Source organism: Punica granatum, chromosome 4, assembly GCF_007655135.1.
Source record: "Punica granatum isolate Tunisia-2019 chromosome 4, ASM765513v2, whole genome shotgun sequence".
NCBI classification, from domain to species: Eukaryota; Viridiplantae; Streptophyta; class Magnoliopsida; order Myrtales; family Lythraceae; genus Punica; species Punica granatum.
The window spans coordinates 9,883,930-9,902,592 of record NC_045130.1 but is presented as its reverse complement, the minus strand read 5'-3'; the positions used below and the strand labels follow the sequence as shown (position 1 = coordinate 9,902,592).

Here is an 18,663-nt window from a genome sequence, read left to right as displayed (position 1 = left end):
GCCATAGCTCGATAGTATAATTTTCAGCAATATTAACCTGACCGGAGTTGTGCTTGGCACGCAGCCTGTAGAGAGTGTCGATCTTCTAACCCCATGCCACAATCAACGAACACTTGGAGAGCTTCCATCTCCCACTATTAAATTCATTACTGTAGCCTTCATCATCAAGCTGACCCGTTGAGATTAGGTTAAGGCGAATTTTTGGAACATGCCTCACCTTCTTTAGAAACAACTTGCAGCCAAGCTCGATCTCTAGACAGACATCACCAATACCGACAATCTTGCATAACTGTCCATTTTCCATTCTCACATAACCATAGTCCCCAATAGTGTAAGATGAGAAGAAATCCCGATGAGGAGTGACATGAAACGAGGCACCTGTATCTGTAACCCAGGTAAAGTCCTAGCACGTGAGATTCATATAGGTTTCATCACAAACAATGTAGGTCTCTCCATCATATACCACTGTTGTCGTGCCGTCCTCCTCCTTGCTCTCACCGTTACCATTTTGATTCCTTTTCAGAGTTCTACACTCCCTTTTGTAGTGTCTCGCTTTGCCATAGTGATAGCAAGTGACTCTTTTCCTCATCTTCGACTTTGATCTACCCCTCTATTTGTCACGTGAGTTAGCATGCTTGGAAGAGGAATTTCTGCTTTGACTTCTCCCCGATTATTCCGTAACCAAAGCTTTAGACCGAATGGAAATCACAGAGCCTTTCCTTCTAGTCTCCTTATTAAATAAACTGTCTGTCATCGTGGCCAATGATAGCTTCCGATTTGGTGCAGAATTGCTCAATGCAACCACAAGTGTGTTCTAATTATTCGGTAAAGTCCCTAAAAGTAGACAAGCTTGCAACTCATCGGGTAGTATTATCTCCAAGTTCGTCAATTGATTAACGATATCTTAAAAATCACCCATGTGCACAACCATATCACCTCCATCCTGGTAATAAAGATGAACAAGCTTCTTCACGAGAAATGCCTTATTTTGCAGAGTTTTTCTCACGTAGAGATATGCTAACTTATCCCACAAGGCTTTCGCATTTGTCTCCTGACCAACATTATGATAAATACTATTGTCTATTCACTACCGAATCAAATCAATAGTCTTTCGATTTACGCGCTCTCAATCCTTGTCATCCTTATCTTTTTGTTTCGCCGAATCCCCTTTAATGAGATCGTCCAAGTCCTTGCAAAATAGAAGATCCTCCATCCGAGACTTCCATATAGAGTAGTTGGTTGCATTCAACTTGAACATAGATCTCGTAGACTCCTCCATCTCAAAAACACCGAAAAACTCTAACTTCTCTAACCCGAGGCTTTGATACAACTTGTTGGGAAGGGTGTGCTCAGTCAAACAACAAAGCATCAATTAATCTTTCTCCCCTACTAGTGTAATCGAGATAGGAACCAATCAAATTAACCATCAAGCAATAAAGAAAAAGAACACCAAGAATTTTACGTGGAAAACCCCGATGTGGGGAAAAACCACGGGACCAACTTCGAATCAAGGATTCACTATCAATGAAGATTACCCAATATTTTTCATCAAGAGTAAACCTTTGGATCACCAAACGCAAGAGACACACTCTCTTGTATCACCCGTACATCAAAAATTCGTCATCCACAAGGGTGTTTTACAAAACCAGCCGTAACAGCACCTAGAGAGCTCGACTAAGAATTCTGACCGTTCAGAACCTAGCCCCCATGTGGTGAAGCCGCTATCAAAGTTTCGTCCCGATCGGAGTTCGTTTGACGTCCCGATCGAAGTTTGATCTCTCGCTGGTCGGATAGAAAAACTGCCCTGCTGCTTCTTTGTATTCTGTTTATGCTGATTTTTGTGCCTCAATAACTCCACTCCTTGCTCAGCTATTTTGCTGAAAATTAAACCCTCACAAAGGTGGATTTTTGGGCCTATTAAAGCCCGATAAAAGCCCAATATGATTTGAATCCAGCTTCCTCCTAATTGGAGGGATACTCAACAAGGTTTTCTCCATCGACTTTCTTAACTCGCTTCTCTGTCCATCAGTTTTAGCTCTGCTTTTGCGGTAGCTGCTATTAAACTGAGAGTTGAAGCCTATGAGAATTCTGATAGAGGGGCCGGATTAGACATTCCAGTGAAGTCGGAGGATTTGATTAGAAACTAAATGGACCACACCTGGAGTCCTGGGCATGCACAAATATATCTCTCTCTTTTCTTTATATAGAATATACAAATATATAATATTTAGATGCTATGATGACCCATGCAAGTTATTATCCCTCTGCTGAAGTTGGACGGAAGCATGGCATGTACCCTTCGGTTTCGGAGCAACGCTTGTCCAAATGGAAAGATTAGTTGTTGATTATGTCTACCTACTACAAGGGACAATACTAATTCAGAATGAGCTTTTGAAAATGCCAAAGAGTACTTGAGAATCCCAAGATTATCTATTCTTGACTGACTAAAGAGGGATGGATGGCTTCGAGACTACTCGACAGTGTGCTGTACTGTTTTACAGGGTAAGCCAAGAATTATAACTGCGACAGAAACATGGGAATATGTGGTGGGAGCCACCAGAGGGTAAAGCGAAGCTTCTCACTCAATGGGGGAAAGGATGACTATGGACAGTGGAGTGGACTTGGAGTCAAGCTTGAGTCAATGCTTTTGTACTATATTAAGTGTTGGTCCACATAAGATGAGAAGTGTTCAACAGCTTCCACTACCTGGTCATTTTACTTAACTCTCACGCCAGGAATCTGCGTTCTCCTTGCGGTGTGTGGTCTTCTTCCTTCCATCCTATGTTTGCCCTGTACCCTTCTGGGTGACAAGCAAAGTGAGCATGATGATCTCAATGAAGGAAGAGGGATATGGGGTGAAATCCTCATATAAATCTCTTGTTGATCACTTGAAGAAAAAGCTCCAGAATCCGAAACAGGAGTATCCGTTAATCCCTGAGCAGGACATCTATCAGTCAGAGCCTGAGGATCTCGTTCACAAGTATTATGGTGAGCTTCTTCATGTTTTCGCTCTCCTCTTTTTGTGATGTTAACAGTTACCTTTCGCTGGGGTCTTGAATCCTTCTTCCTCCGTGCCTGCTTTTGGCTAGACATGTATGGCATTACATGTGGTGATGAGGAGTGCTACTACTTCTGCCCTCTCCGCGGCAGTAGGTTGACTCAGGAAGGGTTCTGGCATTCCACTGGTAAGGGAAGGAAGGCTCAGGAAACCGATCAGACAAAATGGTCTCAGAGGAATCTGGTCTATTACCGTGGTAGTCAGCAGAATCGAGTCTCGACCGACTGGGCCATGCAAGAATACACTGTCGAATCTGATCCGGTACCTAACTTCTCCCACTGCCTGTAATAGTATGTACATCATGGCAACATGTATTTCATTTAACATTGCAACAGACATCAAGAATCAGAAGTTGATGTTGTTTTGTATCTTCATTCTTATGGATAGAGCTTTAGCCTGTGTTACATCCATAAGAAGAGGCGAAACAAGAGAAGAAACATGACCGACTCTGCTGTCCTGCAACCTGATTACTCAGATAATGCCTGTAGACCACTTACAGGATCTGAAAATCAAAATGAACCTGAAGAAATAATCCCAGAGGTGAGACAAGATAGGTTATTGCTGACTTTCCTTAAATCTATGACATGAACTTCTCTATGGAGATATGACAGTCTACCTTTCTTATTCCAGGCATCTGAGGATATGACTATGGAGCATCAAAGTGGGACTCGCTTGTCAGATATGAATGCATCAGGGTATAGTTCACCTTCTCCTCAGGAGGGTGCGTTACCCACTCAACAGGGACTGTCGTATCTTTCAGATGAAGTAACTGATTGTACGGAGTCACGGGTCTTGAGTGATCCTCAATTCCATCAAATGTACATGGTGGAGCAATCGCCAGATGCCCAACAGCATGGCAGTTGGCAATACCCTCTGGATATAACTGCTGAATTGTACAACAATGGATCGCTCAATCTCCTATCTCCTCCCCAATGTCAATATCCGCAGCATGTCTTTGCTCAACCACTCAATTATGGATCACCCAATTTCCTATCTCCTCCTCAGTATCATCTTCAAGATGTCTTTGCTCGATCATTCAATGATGAATCATCGAGTCTCCTATATCCTCTTCAGCATGTCCCCCTATACCCCCCCGAGTATCAAAGTCCTCAGAATGTCTTTACTCGGTTGATGAATCGCACACCACCTTACATACTATCTCCTCCTCTGTATCAACTGATGATGCCTATGGAGGAGATATTCCCTTCTATTGATCATGGATTTTCTAACAGCAGTGTTAGCACTACCCAAATGGGTTATTTTGGACAAGCTAGTGCTGAGATGCGCTCTCTTTCCATTGATCATGGAGCTCAAGAAATAAATTTTCGGGTGAAATATAATTTTCTGTGGTTTCATTATGGGCCTATCAGTGCATAGCTTAACAGAGCCTTTCATTCTTGTTTCAGGCATCTGTCAATACGAAAATGGAGTCGCAAAACCTGCCTCTATCTTCCAACATCAATGTACTGGAGTGTAACACTTCTCCTCCTCAGCAGACACAGATTACTTCTGAGGGGAGATCACCTACTGCTCAAGATACATATTACGATTCATTACAATTAGCGGATCTTGAAGATCCGCAAGACCCTCAGATCCTCATGAGGGAACGATCCCCTTGTTCTGAGAATACATTCGTTGATGGATGCGACCAAGAATATGGTAACTGGTCCTATCATCCGGATGTTTCTCCTGAAGAAGGTGGCAATAAGTTTATTTTTCCTCAAACTCCTATTGATCAATCACTAAATTATGTCTTACCGGGATGTGGATCTTCTCCTCAGCTTCCGCATATGATGCCTACGGAGGAGATATACCCCCTTATTGGTAATGCATCTTTTAACGGTAGATGTAGTAGTAAGACAAATTCTCAATTGGATATTCATGGACAAGGTGCTGAGTTGCCTGTCGTTTCCATGAATTGTGCATGTCAAGAATCAAATTTCAAGGTGAGATGGCATTGCTTGTACATTTATACTTGATATATGCCGGTACTGAAATTTACAAACTCCTACTATGCCACCAAATTCCTATTACTTTCTCCTGAGCAGCTGCAGATGCCGCAGGAGTTGTTATCAGTGTACAACGTGCACCCTTCATCAGATAGTTCTGGAGGAGGGGGTCCAAGTGCACTTTATTTTGGTCAAAGCTGTGATTCTCAGCAAACAAATCTAGAGGTGAGAAGTGCATTCTGTTTTAAACGTTCATGACAATAAGCTATTAGCAGTTAACATATCTTTTTTTTTTAAAAAATTGTTAGAGAAGTTAATGCCCCCGTTGTTTTACCATTTTTACCTCAGGAGACTGGAGAGTTTGCTATTGAGTCACCACTGTCAACTCAGTATTCAGATCTTGATTCAATGTTAGCTGTCTTTTCCGCTTCTTCTCCACCACCAGAGGTAGTAGTGGGAAAGAGTTTATGTTGCCAAGTCAGTACAGTTACTGGAGGATATAGCACAGAGTACTGTGGGGTGCCACATGCTCCAGGAGGTACTTACAATACAGGCAATCATAATATGTCTGCTGGGTGTTGAAAATTATGAAGCCCTTGGAATTCTGCAAGAGGTGAGGAAAAGATATCTTGCTGTGTTTTATCGATAATTAGCCTCCGTTTCAAGCTCTTTTATTTTTACTCAGCCAAAAAACTAATTGTTTCTTTTGGGGTGATCTGTCTTACTTCAGGGCATCTCTTCAAGCTACCCCGTATCAAAATCTTCTGACGCAATCTTCAAGTTTTGGCCTCTTAAGGCCACCTCTTCAATCCTTTAGTATCAAAATCCCCAACTCAGTTGTCTAGTTTATGTCATACAAATGTCGTACTCATCGACTCATGGGATAGCGAATCGAAATTCAGTACTATCCTAAATGGTACACAAACCTTGATTCTTATATCGGGTGATCCATCATGAGGTCAGATGGAGGACAGTTAACAAAAGTATGTGAAAGACTCCTCTATCCACAACCTTACTGGAGGTTCAGTAGAGGAGAGAGTATATTGGAAAGTAGACTCCAGGTGTTGTGAATCAAGTGCTCCGATCATTGCGGTTTAGATTGGTCACTTGATTATAGTGTTCAGATGCCTCGAATGTCTTCTACTTCCTACCATGGAACATTCAGATGTAACTATGGATTTAGGTTGCATTGTAACTAGTTATGGAGCCGTCTTGCCAGCAGTAAATATTATAGAAGCTTTGTATTTTATGTGAACGAATTATGGTTGCAGATGTAAGTTATGAACAGTGGGTTGTTAAAATTTCATACCAAAAAATTATAGAGCTTGACTTTGTTTATGCATATCTCTAAGTAATGCCGAGATAATTTGTATTTATATGTAACTGTTAAATACAACAAATCAGCTTACGTAAATTAAATGAATGAAAATTAATCTTCAAAACTGGGAGCTACCGAAGTCGAGTTTTTGAGTTTCTTGAAAATTATTAGAATGATATAGCAAAACTCTTATTATTTTTTTATTATTCTATTTTTTTCCCACTTTGCAGTGGCAATTATTATCATCCAAAGAAGCAGAGCAAGATCAGAACAGCCGTGGCGACTAAGCTAACTGTTTCAATTAGGTGTTCGGCATAACCATAGGAGCCTGCTCGCCTCCCACTTGAAAAGTCCCAAAAGATTCCTTCTCATGGCCATTCACAGGCTCCAAGAAGAAGAAGAAGAAGAAGAAGAAGAAGAAGAAGAAGAAGAAGAAGAAGAAAGTTTGAAGCCCTGAATTTTTAACCTATGAAGTGAGTATTAATCGTCATTAATCAGGCACAAGCAGTGAATACTGAACCCTTTGGTTCAAGTTACCTCACAGATCATATCTGCGGTTCATCATCCAATTCGATAGGAACAGGTGAAAGCTTACAGGACTTTGGTTTAAGTAGCTAGTCTCCGCGACTGATTCTCCTTCATGTATTTGTTTCTCATAAAACTTAATTGCTTCCTAATATCTGTCTGTGCTGCTGCTGCTGCTGTCATTCGTTGCAATGGAAGTTTCAAGATTTCGGAGCTTCCGCTGGTTGTCTAGCTGCTGTTATGCTCCTATCTTGTTGAGCTCTGCTCCATCGACTTTCTTTGCTCACTTCTTCATGGTTGGTTTTATGAATACAGTTTATAAAGGACGAGTCAGTCTTTACTAGCTAGCATGAGTCTTTTAGGTCCCCTTTAGCACAGCTGCTATCCAACTGAGTGTTGGATAAAGGAATCGTGTTAGTCGTTCCAAATTTCATATGAAGTCGGAGGATTTGATTGAAAACTAGATAAACCCCGCCTAAAGTCCTGGGCACGGACAAAGTTTAGGGATCAATTTATATAAATGGTAGTAAAAGGTTCGCTCTTGCAAGTTTTTTGGCCTCTGTGATGGTTGGATGAAAGCATGACCAGAGTACCCTTGGAATTTGGAGCAATGTTTGCCCAAATGAAAAGATCAGTTATTAATTATGACTAGATAGATACTGCTAATGGTAATTTTCAGAATGAGCTTGGAAAATGTCAAACAGTACATCAGAATCTCAAGATTATATATCTATGCTGAGTAAAGAGGGGTGTATGGCTATGGAAATACTGGGCAGTGGGCTGTACGGTTTTACAAGGTAAAGCCAAGCTTTATGACCGTGATTGAAACATGGGAATATATGGTGGGAACCACCAGAAGGTAAAGCAAAGCTTCTCGTTGAAGGTGGGAAAGGAAAAGGATGACTTCAGACAGTGGAGTGGAGTCAAGCACGAGTCAATGCTTTGATAGTATAATAAGTGTGGATCCACAGAAGATGAGAAGTGTTGAACAGCTTCCACTACCTGGTCATTTTTACTTTACTCTCAGGCCAGGAATCTTGTGTTCTCCCTTAAGTGTGTGTGGTCTTGTTACTTTCTTCCCATGTTTACCCTATACCCTTCTGGGTGACACGCAAAGAGAGGGCGTGATGATCTCAATGGGGGAACCGGGATATGGGCTGATATCCTCGCCAGTATCTCTTGTTCATCACTTGAAGAGAAAGCTTCAGAATCCCGAACGGCAGTATCGATTAATCCCTGAGCAGGAGGACATCTATCAGTTAGAGCCTGAGGATCTCATTCGCAAGTATCGTGGTGAGCTTCTTCGTGTTTTTGCTCTCCCCTTTTCATATTTTTATGGGTTTTAGCACGGTGTTACCCTTTTTCTGGATCTTGAATCCTTCTATGCCTGCTTCTGGCTAGACATGTATGGCATTACTTCTGGTGATGGGGAGTGCTTCTTCTTCTACCCTCTCTGCGGTCGTAACGGCAAAGGAACCGGTAAGTCGATACGAAAAGGGTTCTGGCATCCAACTGGTCGGGGAAAGAAGGCTCAGGAAACCAATCAGATAAAATGGGCTCAGAGGAATCTGGTCTATTTCCGTGGTAGTCGGAAGGAAAAAGTCTGGACTGACTGGGCTATGCAAGAATACACTATTGAATCTGATCTGGTACCTAACTTCTCTCAATGCCTGTAACTGTATGTGCATCATGAGAACATGTATTTCATATAACAGTGTAAAGTATACCATGAATCAGAAGTTGATGTTGTTTCCTATCTACATTCCTATGGACAGAGCTTTAGCCTGTGTCACCTACATAAGAAGAAAAGGGGGAGAAGAAAGAAGGCTGAATCAGCTTCCCCGCAACCCGATTATTTGGGTAATGACTGTAGACCCAAGCGGACCTGAAGAAATAACCCCAGAGGTGAGACAAGAAAGGTCATTGTTGATTTTCCTCAATTCTGCAACATGAACTTTGTTATGCAGATCTAACTGTCCGCCTTCCATTTTCCAGGCATCTGTGGATATGGCTATGGAGCATCAAACTGGGACTTCCATGTCTGCAACCCCAAAGGTGAGAGAAGAAAGGTCACTGCTGATTTTCCTCAAGTCTATAACTTGGACTTGTTTCTGCGGATCTAACAGCTTACCTTTCTTATTCTAGGCATCTGTGAATACAGCTATGGAGCATCAAACCGGGACTTCCTCGTCAGATAAAAATGCATCAGGGTATAGCACACCTTCTCCTCGGGAGTGGGCATTACCCGCTCAACAGGGATTGTCGTATCCTGCAGATACAGTAACTGATTCTACGGAGACACGGGTCTTCAATGATCCTCAATCCCATCAAATGTACATGGTGGGGCAATCACCTTACTTTAACAATGCATCCTTTGATATTGATGCCCAGCTGCCTGGTTGTTCGCAATGCCCTCTGGATATAACTGCTCAATTGCACAATAATGGATCCCTCAATCCTTTATCTCCTCCTCAGCGTCAATATTCTCAGCATGAATTCGCTCAATCTTTCAATTATGGACCCCCCAATTTCCCATCTCTTCCTCAGTATCATCCTCTGAATGAGTTTCCTCAATTGGGAAATGATGGCCTGTCTGATCTCCCGTCTCTTGATTTCCAATATTTTGAAGATGCCTTTGCTCAGTCGTATTATGAATCATCGAATCTCCTATATTCTCTTCTGCATCCCCTCATTATCAAAATCCTTATGGATGTATTAACTTGCTTGCTGAATCGCACACAACCAAATATACCATCTCCTCCTCAGGATCAAACGATGATTCCTACGGAGGAGATATTCGTTGGCAGTGGTAATGGATTTTCTAATAGCAGTGGTAGCACTTCTGAAATGGGTTATCATGGACAAGCTAGTGCTGATATGCGCTCTCTTTCCAATGATCATGGAGCTCAAGAAATAGATTTTCGGGTAAAATATTACATTTCTTCGTGGCAACTATTCCCTTCTTTTTTTCTTTTTTTTTATGTCCCTATGAAGCAACACATGCTGTTTAAATTAGCCAACTGATTCTTTCTCATTGATCTTTGTACTTTCAGGAATACCAGCAATCCTATGTGGATTCACAAACTCCTATCCTACTACAAAATTGCGATCCATGTTCTTATGAGCAGGATCAGTCAAATCTCCAATCAATTGGTTTTGAAAGAATAAGCAGCCCGAATGCACTTTCTGTAGCTCCAAATTGCGATTCTCAACAAACAAAACGAAAGGTGAGAGAAATCAGTGCTTTCCGGGTGTTCATGATTATATGCTTCCTGACAAATACAATTTGAGGAAATTAATGCACTGTCGTTGAATCTTTCTTGCTTCAGGTTACGCAAGATTCTATTACGGAAATACCAGAATTACCAGAAGCCGACATTCAATGTTCGGGTCTCAACCCCTTCGATTTCTTAGTTTCTTCTCCATCAAATTTACTGCGAGAATGCACTTCTTCTGAAAGTGGTGCAATTATCGGAGGATATAGCGCAAAAGCAGTGCCATACCCTCCGGAAGGTACTTCTTGTGTTACAGGCAATCCTAACATGTTTTCCAGGAATGGAGAGCAAAGACACGCCCTCGCAACAATTCAAGAGGTGAGTAGAGGTATACTTTAACAAAGCCTCCTTTCTTGAGCTTAGTACGTTTCCGTTTGGTTTTGGAGTAGGATTTTACTCCATTATTAGTAGTAGAGCCCATCCGTTTCATAGTACAATATGTGTTCGATTTTTGTGCTTTTTTAATATGCATGTTTTGAAAATTTAAAAATCGTAATTTACCATCATTAAAACTACATATATATATGGTATATATGCGTGACATGGTAGAAACGCATTTTCTATTTTTATAGAAAGATACGATAACAAATCATATCTATAAAAATTATGATATGATTTATTTTTTGAAAAGCAAATATGATAATAGATCTTTGAAAACGCAAATATGATTTATTTTTATAGATAAAATCCTACCCAAATTTAATATACATAATAGTTTATGTGACTCACAACTTAATAGAATCATACAAAATAATACATCATATCTATAACATGCCATATAGAATATCTATACTAACACATCATATCTATAAGGTGTTATATAAAATATCTATATTTATAATATTTGGTGTAGATCATACAAATCCATATCTATAGGTTTTGAAAACTAAAAAAATAAAAAATGGTTTCCTAAAAAATGCTAAAAAAATTGAGAAAATAACAACCAATCCCACAAATTATACAATTTTAAAAAATATTAAAATAAAAATATTATTTTTTAAATAAAGTTAAAAATGAAGAAAAAATGACGGTTCCACAAATCTATATATTTTAAAAATTTAAAAGAAGAAAAAAAATTCGTTTAAAAAATGCTGAAAAAATAAAACAATACAACCAATCTCACAAATTATACTGATTTAAAATTTTTTAAATTTTTTAAAATTCTTTTTTATAGAAAGTTAAGATAATCGACAAAATAATGACGACCCCCGCAAATCTATATCTATATATATTTTATAAATTTAAAACAAATCAAAAATGCTTTTTCAGAAGATGCTGAAAAATCGAGAAAATATCAACCAGTCCCACAAATTATATTTGCTTTAAAAATTTACAAAATTAAAATGTAAAAAATCATTTTTAAAAGAAATTTAAAAAATAAGAAAATATTAGTCTATTTATCCTATTCATTATAGATATTGCAATAAACAATAAATTATTTTGTACCTCTTTATTAAGAAGAACCGTATCCATGTTGATTAAGAAATTGTTCTTTGTGTTCACTATAACCCCATAATTTAATCACTCCAACTTTTATCCTCCACTAATCTTTTTCAGGTGATAACTCACTCAATAAATTGTAAGACGGGCAGAAAATCAAAGAGAAAAAGTAATGCATAAGCCAGAAAAAAAAATCTATACATTAATCAAAGAAGTAAATGCTGATGGAGCATTGGGGAATGGAGAGTCTATGCAGTCGTAACCTTAATTTGTTTTGTTTAGTTGTCTTCTAAAGCCTTTGTCTTGGGGCTTCTTGTTTGTTGTGACACTGTAGGCTCCTCCTTTCGTAGATATATGTACTCTAATATAATGTGTCACAGTTTAGGAGTAGCAATCATACCTATAAAAAAATTTAGAAAATTGAATTTTATCATGCCGTATATCTTTAAAAATTTAAACAAAATCCTTTTTATTAAAAATTAATATAAAAATTAAAAAATTAAAAAATTCTAGAAAATTCCATGCAGCTATCCGAATGATCTAAGGCCATCTGGTCGGGTCCACCATAACTTCACTTTATATTAGATGTATATACTAGTCGTGGAGCCTGTGCATTGCACGAGATAGTTCTACCAGTTTGAAAAGAAATTATGAATAGAAATTTGAAAGAAATTTTGAATAAAAATTTGAAAGATATTTTGAATAAAAATTTTGACACAAATTTAATTTTTCAATGAAAAATAATTACATAAACTTAGATCGTATAAATTTAATTTAGAATGCTCTTGCAAAATAAATATAGGGTTAATAACAAAAAATAAAATAAACTTTTCATATTTTAATAATTCCAGCACAAATTTTTTTCCTTAACCTAAAAATGCACGAACTTTCGATTTGATAGTAATTCTAACACGATATCAAATTTTCACTTAATTTGGATGGAATCGTGGCCACAGAAGGTGCCAACTCTCCAATCCGGGAGGAGGGCACCGGCGACTCCAATCAGGGGATGGTGACCGGAATCGAGGCCCCCACTCCCAGAATTGAGAGAATCCCGGAACCCTCAGATTAGGGATTCTCTCGATCCTAGAGGGTAGAGTCACAACTCTGGCCATAACCCCTCGATTGGGGTTACCGGCGTCCTCCGTGGCTTCGATTCCGTCCAAATTAATGAGAAATTTGACCACGTGTTAGAATTTTTATCAAATTGAAAGTTTGTGCATTTTTAGGTTAATGATAAATGTTCGTGCAAAAATTGTAAAAATGTGAAAGGTTTGTGCTTCTTTTGGTTATTAATCCATAAATATATTGTGTATATAAAGATATTTGGATATGCATAATCACCCAAATGCAGTAATACTATCTTGATCTAATAACCGATATAGTGTATATAAAAATATTTAGACATGTATGTCAACGAAATGCAGTAATATTATCTAGGTTAATAACTAAAAAAAGCACTAACTTTTCACCTTTAACAATTCTAGCATAAGTTTTTTTCCTTAACCTAAAAATGTAAAAATTTTCAATTTGATAACAATTATAGCACGACGTAAATTTTCCGTTAATTTGGATGGAATCGAGGCCGCAGAGGGCGCCAGCAATCCCAATCAGGCGTTGGTGGCCGAAATCGTTGCTCTTAACCCCCGCAATTAGGAGAACTCTCATATTGGTGATTCTCCTAATTCTGGCGGCTAGAGCCACGATTGCGATCATCACCCCTCGATTAGGGTCGCCAGTGCCCTCTGTGGCCTCAATTTCGTCCAAATTATCGAAAAAATTGATGACATGCTAAAATTATTATCAAATCAAAAGTTTGTGCATTTTTAGTTTAAGGAAAAAAATCATGCTAAAATTGTTAAAATGTGAAAATTTTGTGCATTTTTTTTATTATTAACCAATATTATCTTGATCGAACAAATGATGCTCCTTGTTCATATTAATTAAATCAAAACAGCAGAGTAGTAGTAACAGCCGGGCAAGGGATCGCATTACTGACAAAGCAACATCAACCTCACAACTGTAGTAAAAATTGAACATTAGCAAAATAATCCCATGCATATGCTAGATTTGAATACTCGCCAATGAAAACTAAAACGTATCATACTTCAAGAATTTAAAGAATTCCTTACATTTTTTTTTCTCAGGCTGAACACCTTCGAATGCAAGAGCATTCTAAATTAAATTAAGAGGATACCTTAGTCTCAGTTGGCTGAATGTGTGCAGTTGCACGGAATAGTTTCACTAGTCTAAAAAGAACTCGTGAATAAAAAATTAAATAGATAAATTACGTCAATACCTGTCAATACTGTATGGATGCCGCAAAACTATATGCACGTCTGCAATCTCAAACTTACATTAATTGAGAAGTTCCCCTCAAAGAATAACACATCGCCTAAAATTTTATACACGCAAGGACTTATTGATGGGGCAAAAAAGATTCAAAAAAGTTGAGATTGGTATGTCTCCATTTTCATATTTTTGAGATCAAGAGTCATAAGTGAAAAAATAAAATAAACAACACACATTCACGTATAGTGGTAGATGAACTTTTTGAGAGCTTGCGTCTAGTGGTAGCAACACTTTTTGGAACTCTAAATTGCAATTAATTATGATTCATCCTATTAGTATTATACGGAATCTATAAAAAAATATAATCTGATTTGTTTCTAAAAAGTAAATATGTTTAATATCTATAAAATATATGATATAATTTGATTTTTGAAAGGCTAATATTGTCCATATCTATAGAAAAAGATCATGCTATTGGCAGTTCAATTGTTTGTGGATATTGCGTGGATAACAAAGGGTAGGAGCCTGTTCATATATATACACCTATATGCACGTAAGTGCATTAACATTGGTCTGATTTTGTTTTAAAATAATTGGAGATCAACTTACACAATCTCCAATTTCACACTAATCAAAAAATAAAATCTGATTTGGTCGGTTGATTTTGAGGTTTTCGGAAGACTTGTAACCGACAATAATTTGATCGTAGGGTTTTACTTGGAGATCATCGTAGTATCTAAAAGATTTTATGATATTTTTTATCTTAAAAAATTGAATATTATAACCGAAAATAATTTAAAATTTAAAAAGTAAAAAAATCGAGAACATTTCATTCGGAAACCAAGACCATCTAGTTGGTCCCACCTCGCCCTTACTTTCTTATATATATATATATCCTGTAAGAATAAATTTAAATATAAATTTAAATTAACATTTTTGTGCATATTTCTTGCAGGAAAATGTCACAATCCTGGGCTAACCAGGTCGATGAAGCCTCCTCCTTTGAAGAGCAAAACCACTGGAACCTGCCTCTTTTCCCAAAGAAGCAATTCCAGGTAAAATCCAGCCTTACGGCTTGGAGGCCTGATTCCAGGCAACAACTCATCTTGGATAATTTATGGTCATTCATAAAGAATCCTCAAAAGGGTGAGGAAACCATAAATGCATTGGTCCTCCACTTGGAGGAACTATGTAACAGCAGAGCATCCTTGCAGCAGGAACTCTGTCTGGAAAACCAAAGACTGCACCAAGAGCTATCCCTCCAAAAAGCTCAGACTCATGACTTCCTCCAAAACAGGTTAGTTGAGTTCGATAATTTCACAGAGCACTTTGCAGAAATGCAAAGAGAAAATAATGCTCTGATTAAAAAATTCAAAAAGAGTGAAAAAAAGAAGAGATATTCTGAAGAAAGAAAATGAGTGTTTCAAAAAAGAAATCGAAAAACTTGTTTCAGAAAGAATAGGAGTCTTAGAGCTTCATGAGTCCTGCCTCATGGAAAAAGACGCTCTTGAAAAAGAAAATATAAAATTCAAGCAGGAATTGGAGTCATCTTCTCCATCGATAATTCAGTCACAGGACCCCTCAAAGGTTGTGACTAAAAGATTATTTTCTAAAAAACTCATTGAGGTTACTCTCAGTGGCATTTTCCCACAAGCAGGAGAAATCCTGTTCTTGTCAAAACTTCCTGAAGACATTGTCTCAAAAATCTCAGAGATAAGCCTCCGGTATTTTACTACAAACCTCATTTCCTTTTTCACTCGGATCCTCCAGTTCTATGCTTCCACACCAAAAGGAACTGACGGATGGGTCTAGAATTGAGAAAGAAAAAACCATTTTCAAAATGATTTTCAAAAACCTTGCGACCTACATGATGAAGATGAAGCTTTCGAAAGAGCTGATATCTTAATGATGGATGGTTGTAGGCATATTCTGGAATTTTCGATACCCAGAATAAGTTCTTATGTTTTCCCCTTAAAAAACCATTTTAACAAACACCATTTCGATTTCTGTGATATTCTGAAATACGGGATTCTCAAATCTATGATCCTGAAACCAGAAGACGCACACCGGTCAGAGCTCCAATCCCTTTTTGGGAACAATGCCTGGAATTTGATCACAAAAACATTGAGGCGATCTGCCAGCCTCTCCATTACCATTGAGTCCCCTCCTCCTGAGTGGATCTCTCCAATACAGGTTCAACCTGCGATTCATTACATCTTCATTTCTCCAGTAGATTCCAAGGTCATACTTCCTCTGGAAGCAAGATACTGGACAAGTGGTAAAAGTACACGAGGAATTTATTGTTATAAAATTTATTGTAATAATGGTTAGGAAAATGTATGTGTGAGAATTTATTATTAAATGGTAGAAAAATACAAAAAAATAATGATTATGTTTTCGTATCGAAAGAAGAATATAGTGGAGTAGGATTCCAACTCCAGAACTGTATGGCACCTTAAATTTCTCTAGTAAAATTGATTGTTAATGTTTAATCTTTCCTGCTTCAGGGAGTCTCGTGCTCAATTTACTCTCGGATCAGGATCTCCAATTCAAGAGACTATGCCTACCTCAAGCTACTTTATTATGTGAATGTTCAAGTTTCTAGTCGAAGCTATTTACCATGGAAGTTGCCAATTCAAGCTGCAAATACGAAGGTGAACCATGCAAGCCTACACACAAATATTTTGCTGAACCATATACAGGTCAAGCCGCAAACACCCATACCAGTCATTCTGCATATACCAAGCTCACCCCCATACACCAGTCATTCCGCATATACCAAGCTCACCCCCATACACCAGTCATTCCGCAAACACCAAGCTCACCCCATATACCAGTCAACCCGCAATTTTCAAGATAAACCAGGAAACATAGAGACGCAGGATATCAAGCTCAATCAGATTTTTTTCTTTCCTTTGGGAAAAGTGAAGCCACGAAATTTGAGAATGCCCAGAATATGTGAAGCCGCTGATTTGAAGCTCAGCTAGATATTGTTATATCGAAGATTTGGAACCGCAAATTCAAGCTCCCAGATATTGCCATTTGGAAGATTCAATCCGAAAGAATTCAAGCTCAAACAGATTTTGCCACATGAAAGATTTCAAGCTCAACCAGATGTCATCAAATTGAAGATTTCATTATTTTTGCCATCCAAGTTGGACATTTCAAGCTGCAGAACTCAAGATCAATATGATGTCGTAGATACGAAGATGTCAATCTGAACCAGAAACCTTCAAGTTGCAAATTGCAAGCTCAAAGTATTTGTCAACCAGCATGTTGCAAGCTCAACCATAAGCGGCAAATTTCAAGCTCAATCACGGATAGCCCACCAGTAAGTTCCAAGCTCATACATCGATTGCTGTCATCGATGTATGCTTTAGTCAGTCCTCTTTGAGTATGTTTTATATGGTTAACTGCAAGCACGATTCGTACATTGGAATCCCAATCAGGAAGAGTCCTGATGAGTACAATGTTGAATCGCAAGAAGTGGGTACAGAACTCAACAAGTTCAATACTCCAAAAAGCTATGCAGGTATCCATGGTTCTGGCATCGGGAGCTCCATCTAGGAGCTCAGACAGGCATGAGCAAGAGCGATACCTTCTTTTCTTTCCACTTAAAGATTTTCAACAAATTTATGGGTAACCATGGCTCTTCTATTTAGAGCTCGATCTGGAAGCACAGACGAGCACGATGAAGAGCGTAAGGTGAATACTTTGTTGTCCACTTTTGAGACTAATTTCCATAAACTTTCGTATTGAAAAATTTATGGGAAGTGACGGTTCTTGTATTGGATGCTGGGTCCGGAAAGCTAAGACAGGCTCGGGAAAGAACTATAGGGGGGAGACTCTCCTCACCTCTCAACGGAGATTTTCCTCGACAACTTCTAGCCATTGAAAGATGGCAAGAGCAAGCGGGGCTCTTGTGCTGTGATCTTGACTGGAGCTCAGACGAGTACAGGCAAGCGTCCTAGCTGATGGGTCATGAATGTACGAGTTCAAGACCCCTGATTTTATGGGCAACCGCGGTTCTTAAACTGGAAGCTCGATCAGAGCATTTAAGAACGATAACGGAAGCCTCTCCTTATCAAACATCAGTTCTGTTGGAGGGGACTCTATATATGTATTTACATATGAATGTTGTAATGATCAATGTTACAAGTATCACCTGTTAGATTGGTCAATGTTGTCGTTGGACATGCTTGTAATGTTAATTGTTCTACGGAACATTCAGATGTAATTAAGATTTTCTAGCTAGTGTTATTAACTATGATACTATGCAGTCCATGCTCGTTCTTTTGTTCTGTTCCCAAATAGATAAGACATCATCAGTTCTTTTGATTGGACAATGAGATGGACTCCTCTGAATAAGATCATCGTGTTGGGTATTCCTCCTATTTGGAGGAAGTTGGGCTCAAAACGTATTGAGCTTTTATCGGATTTTAATAGGCTCAAGGATCCACTTTTGGTAGGGTTTATTTTTCAGCACAGATGCAGAAAAACAGGTACTGATCTGCGGTACAGAGAAGCTATAGAAACAGAGCTGAAATTCAGGTACAGAGGGCAGCGCGCAGCTGGAGATCAAACGTCGATCGGACGTCAATCGAACTCCGATTGAGACAAAATTTTGACAGCGGCTTCATGACACGTGGGGCTAATTTCTGATCGGTCAGAATTTCTATTTGAGCTCTGTATGTGCTGTTTCAGCTGACTTTGTAAATCACCCAGTGTGGGTAACGAATTTAGTGTTTGGGTGATCCGAGAGAGTATGTATCTTGAGTTTGGTGATCCAGGGGTTTACCTTGATGA

At 38.6% G+C, this 18,663-nt stretch overlaps 3 protein-coding genes across 11 annotated transcripts; all 3 read left to right on the top strand.

The window, feature by feature from the left end:
* Positions 1-2,693: 2,693 nt before the first annotated feature.
* On the top strand, positions 2,694-6,349 carry LOC116203641 (NAC domain-containing protein 7-like). Of its 5 annotated transcripts, none has more exons than XM_031535467.1 (8): positions 2,694-2,988; positions 3,090-3,319; positions 3,446-3,598; positions 3,689-4,387; positions 4,465-5,004; positions 5,122-5,232; positions 5,356-5,620; positions 5,738-6,349. In XM_031535467.1, exons 1-7 carry the CDS (start codon positions 2,823-2,825, stop codon positions 5,587-5,589), a joined length of 2,133 nt encoding a protein of 710 aa, XP_031391327.1. In that variant the 5' UTR covers positions 2,694-2,822; the 3' UTR covers positions 5,590-5,620; positions 5,738-6,349. The 5 variants fall into 5 exon arrangements, 3 of the variants coding, with proteins under 3 accessions (XP_031391327.1, XP_031391326.1, XP_031391328.1); XM_031535466.1 differs by having other exon boundaries at positions 5,107-5,232; XR_004156278.1 differs by lacking the exons at positions 5,356-5,620; positions 5,738-6,349 and having other exon boundaries at positions 4,465-4,756; positions 4,840-5,004.
* A 127-nt stretch (positions 6,350-6,476) lies between these two features.
* Positions 6,477-18,193, top strand: LOC116203643. Of its 5 annotated transcripts, none has more exons than XM_031535473.1 (10): positions 6,477-8,143; positions 8,252-8,499; positions 8,626-8,755; positions 8,846-8,905; positions 8,996-9,775; positions 9,904-10,077; positions 10,180-10,453; positions 14,813-16,050; positions 16,365-17,188; positions 17,382-18,193. In XM_031535473.1, the coding sequence occupies exons 3-8, from the start codon at positions 8,714-8,716 to the stop codon at positions 14,914-14,916; spliced, it is 1,434 nt and encodes a 477-aa protein (XP_031391333.1). In that variant the 5' UTR covers positions 6,477-8,143; positions 8,252-8,499; positions 8,626-8,713; the 3' UTR covers positions 14,917-16,050; positions 16,365-17,188; positions 17,382-18,193. The 5 variants fall into 5 exon arrangements, with proteins under 5 accessions (XP_031391333.1, XP_031391332.1, XP_031391334.1 ...); XM_031535472.1 differs by having other exon boundaries at positions 16,365-17,562; positions 17,667-18,193; XM_031535474.1 differs by having other exon boundaries at positions 10,180-10,443; positions 16,365-18,193.
* On the top strand, positions 7,987-8,526 carry LOC116204111 (NAC domain-containing protein 86-like). Its single transcript, XM_031536192.1, has 2 exons — positions 7,987-8,143; positions 8,252-8,526. Exons 1-2 carry the CDS (start codon positions 7,987-7,989, stop codon positions 8,524-8,526), a joined length of 432 nt encoding a protein of 143 aa, XP_031392052.1.
* Positions 18,194-18,663: the final 470 nt, after the last annotated feature.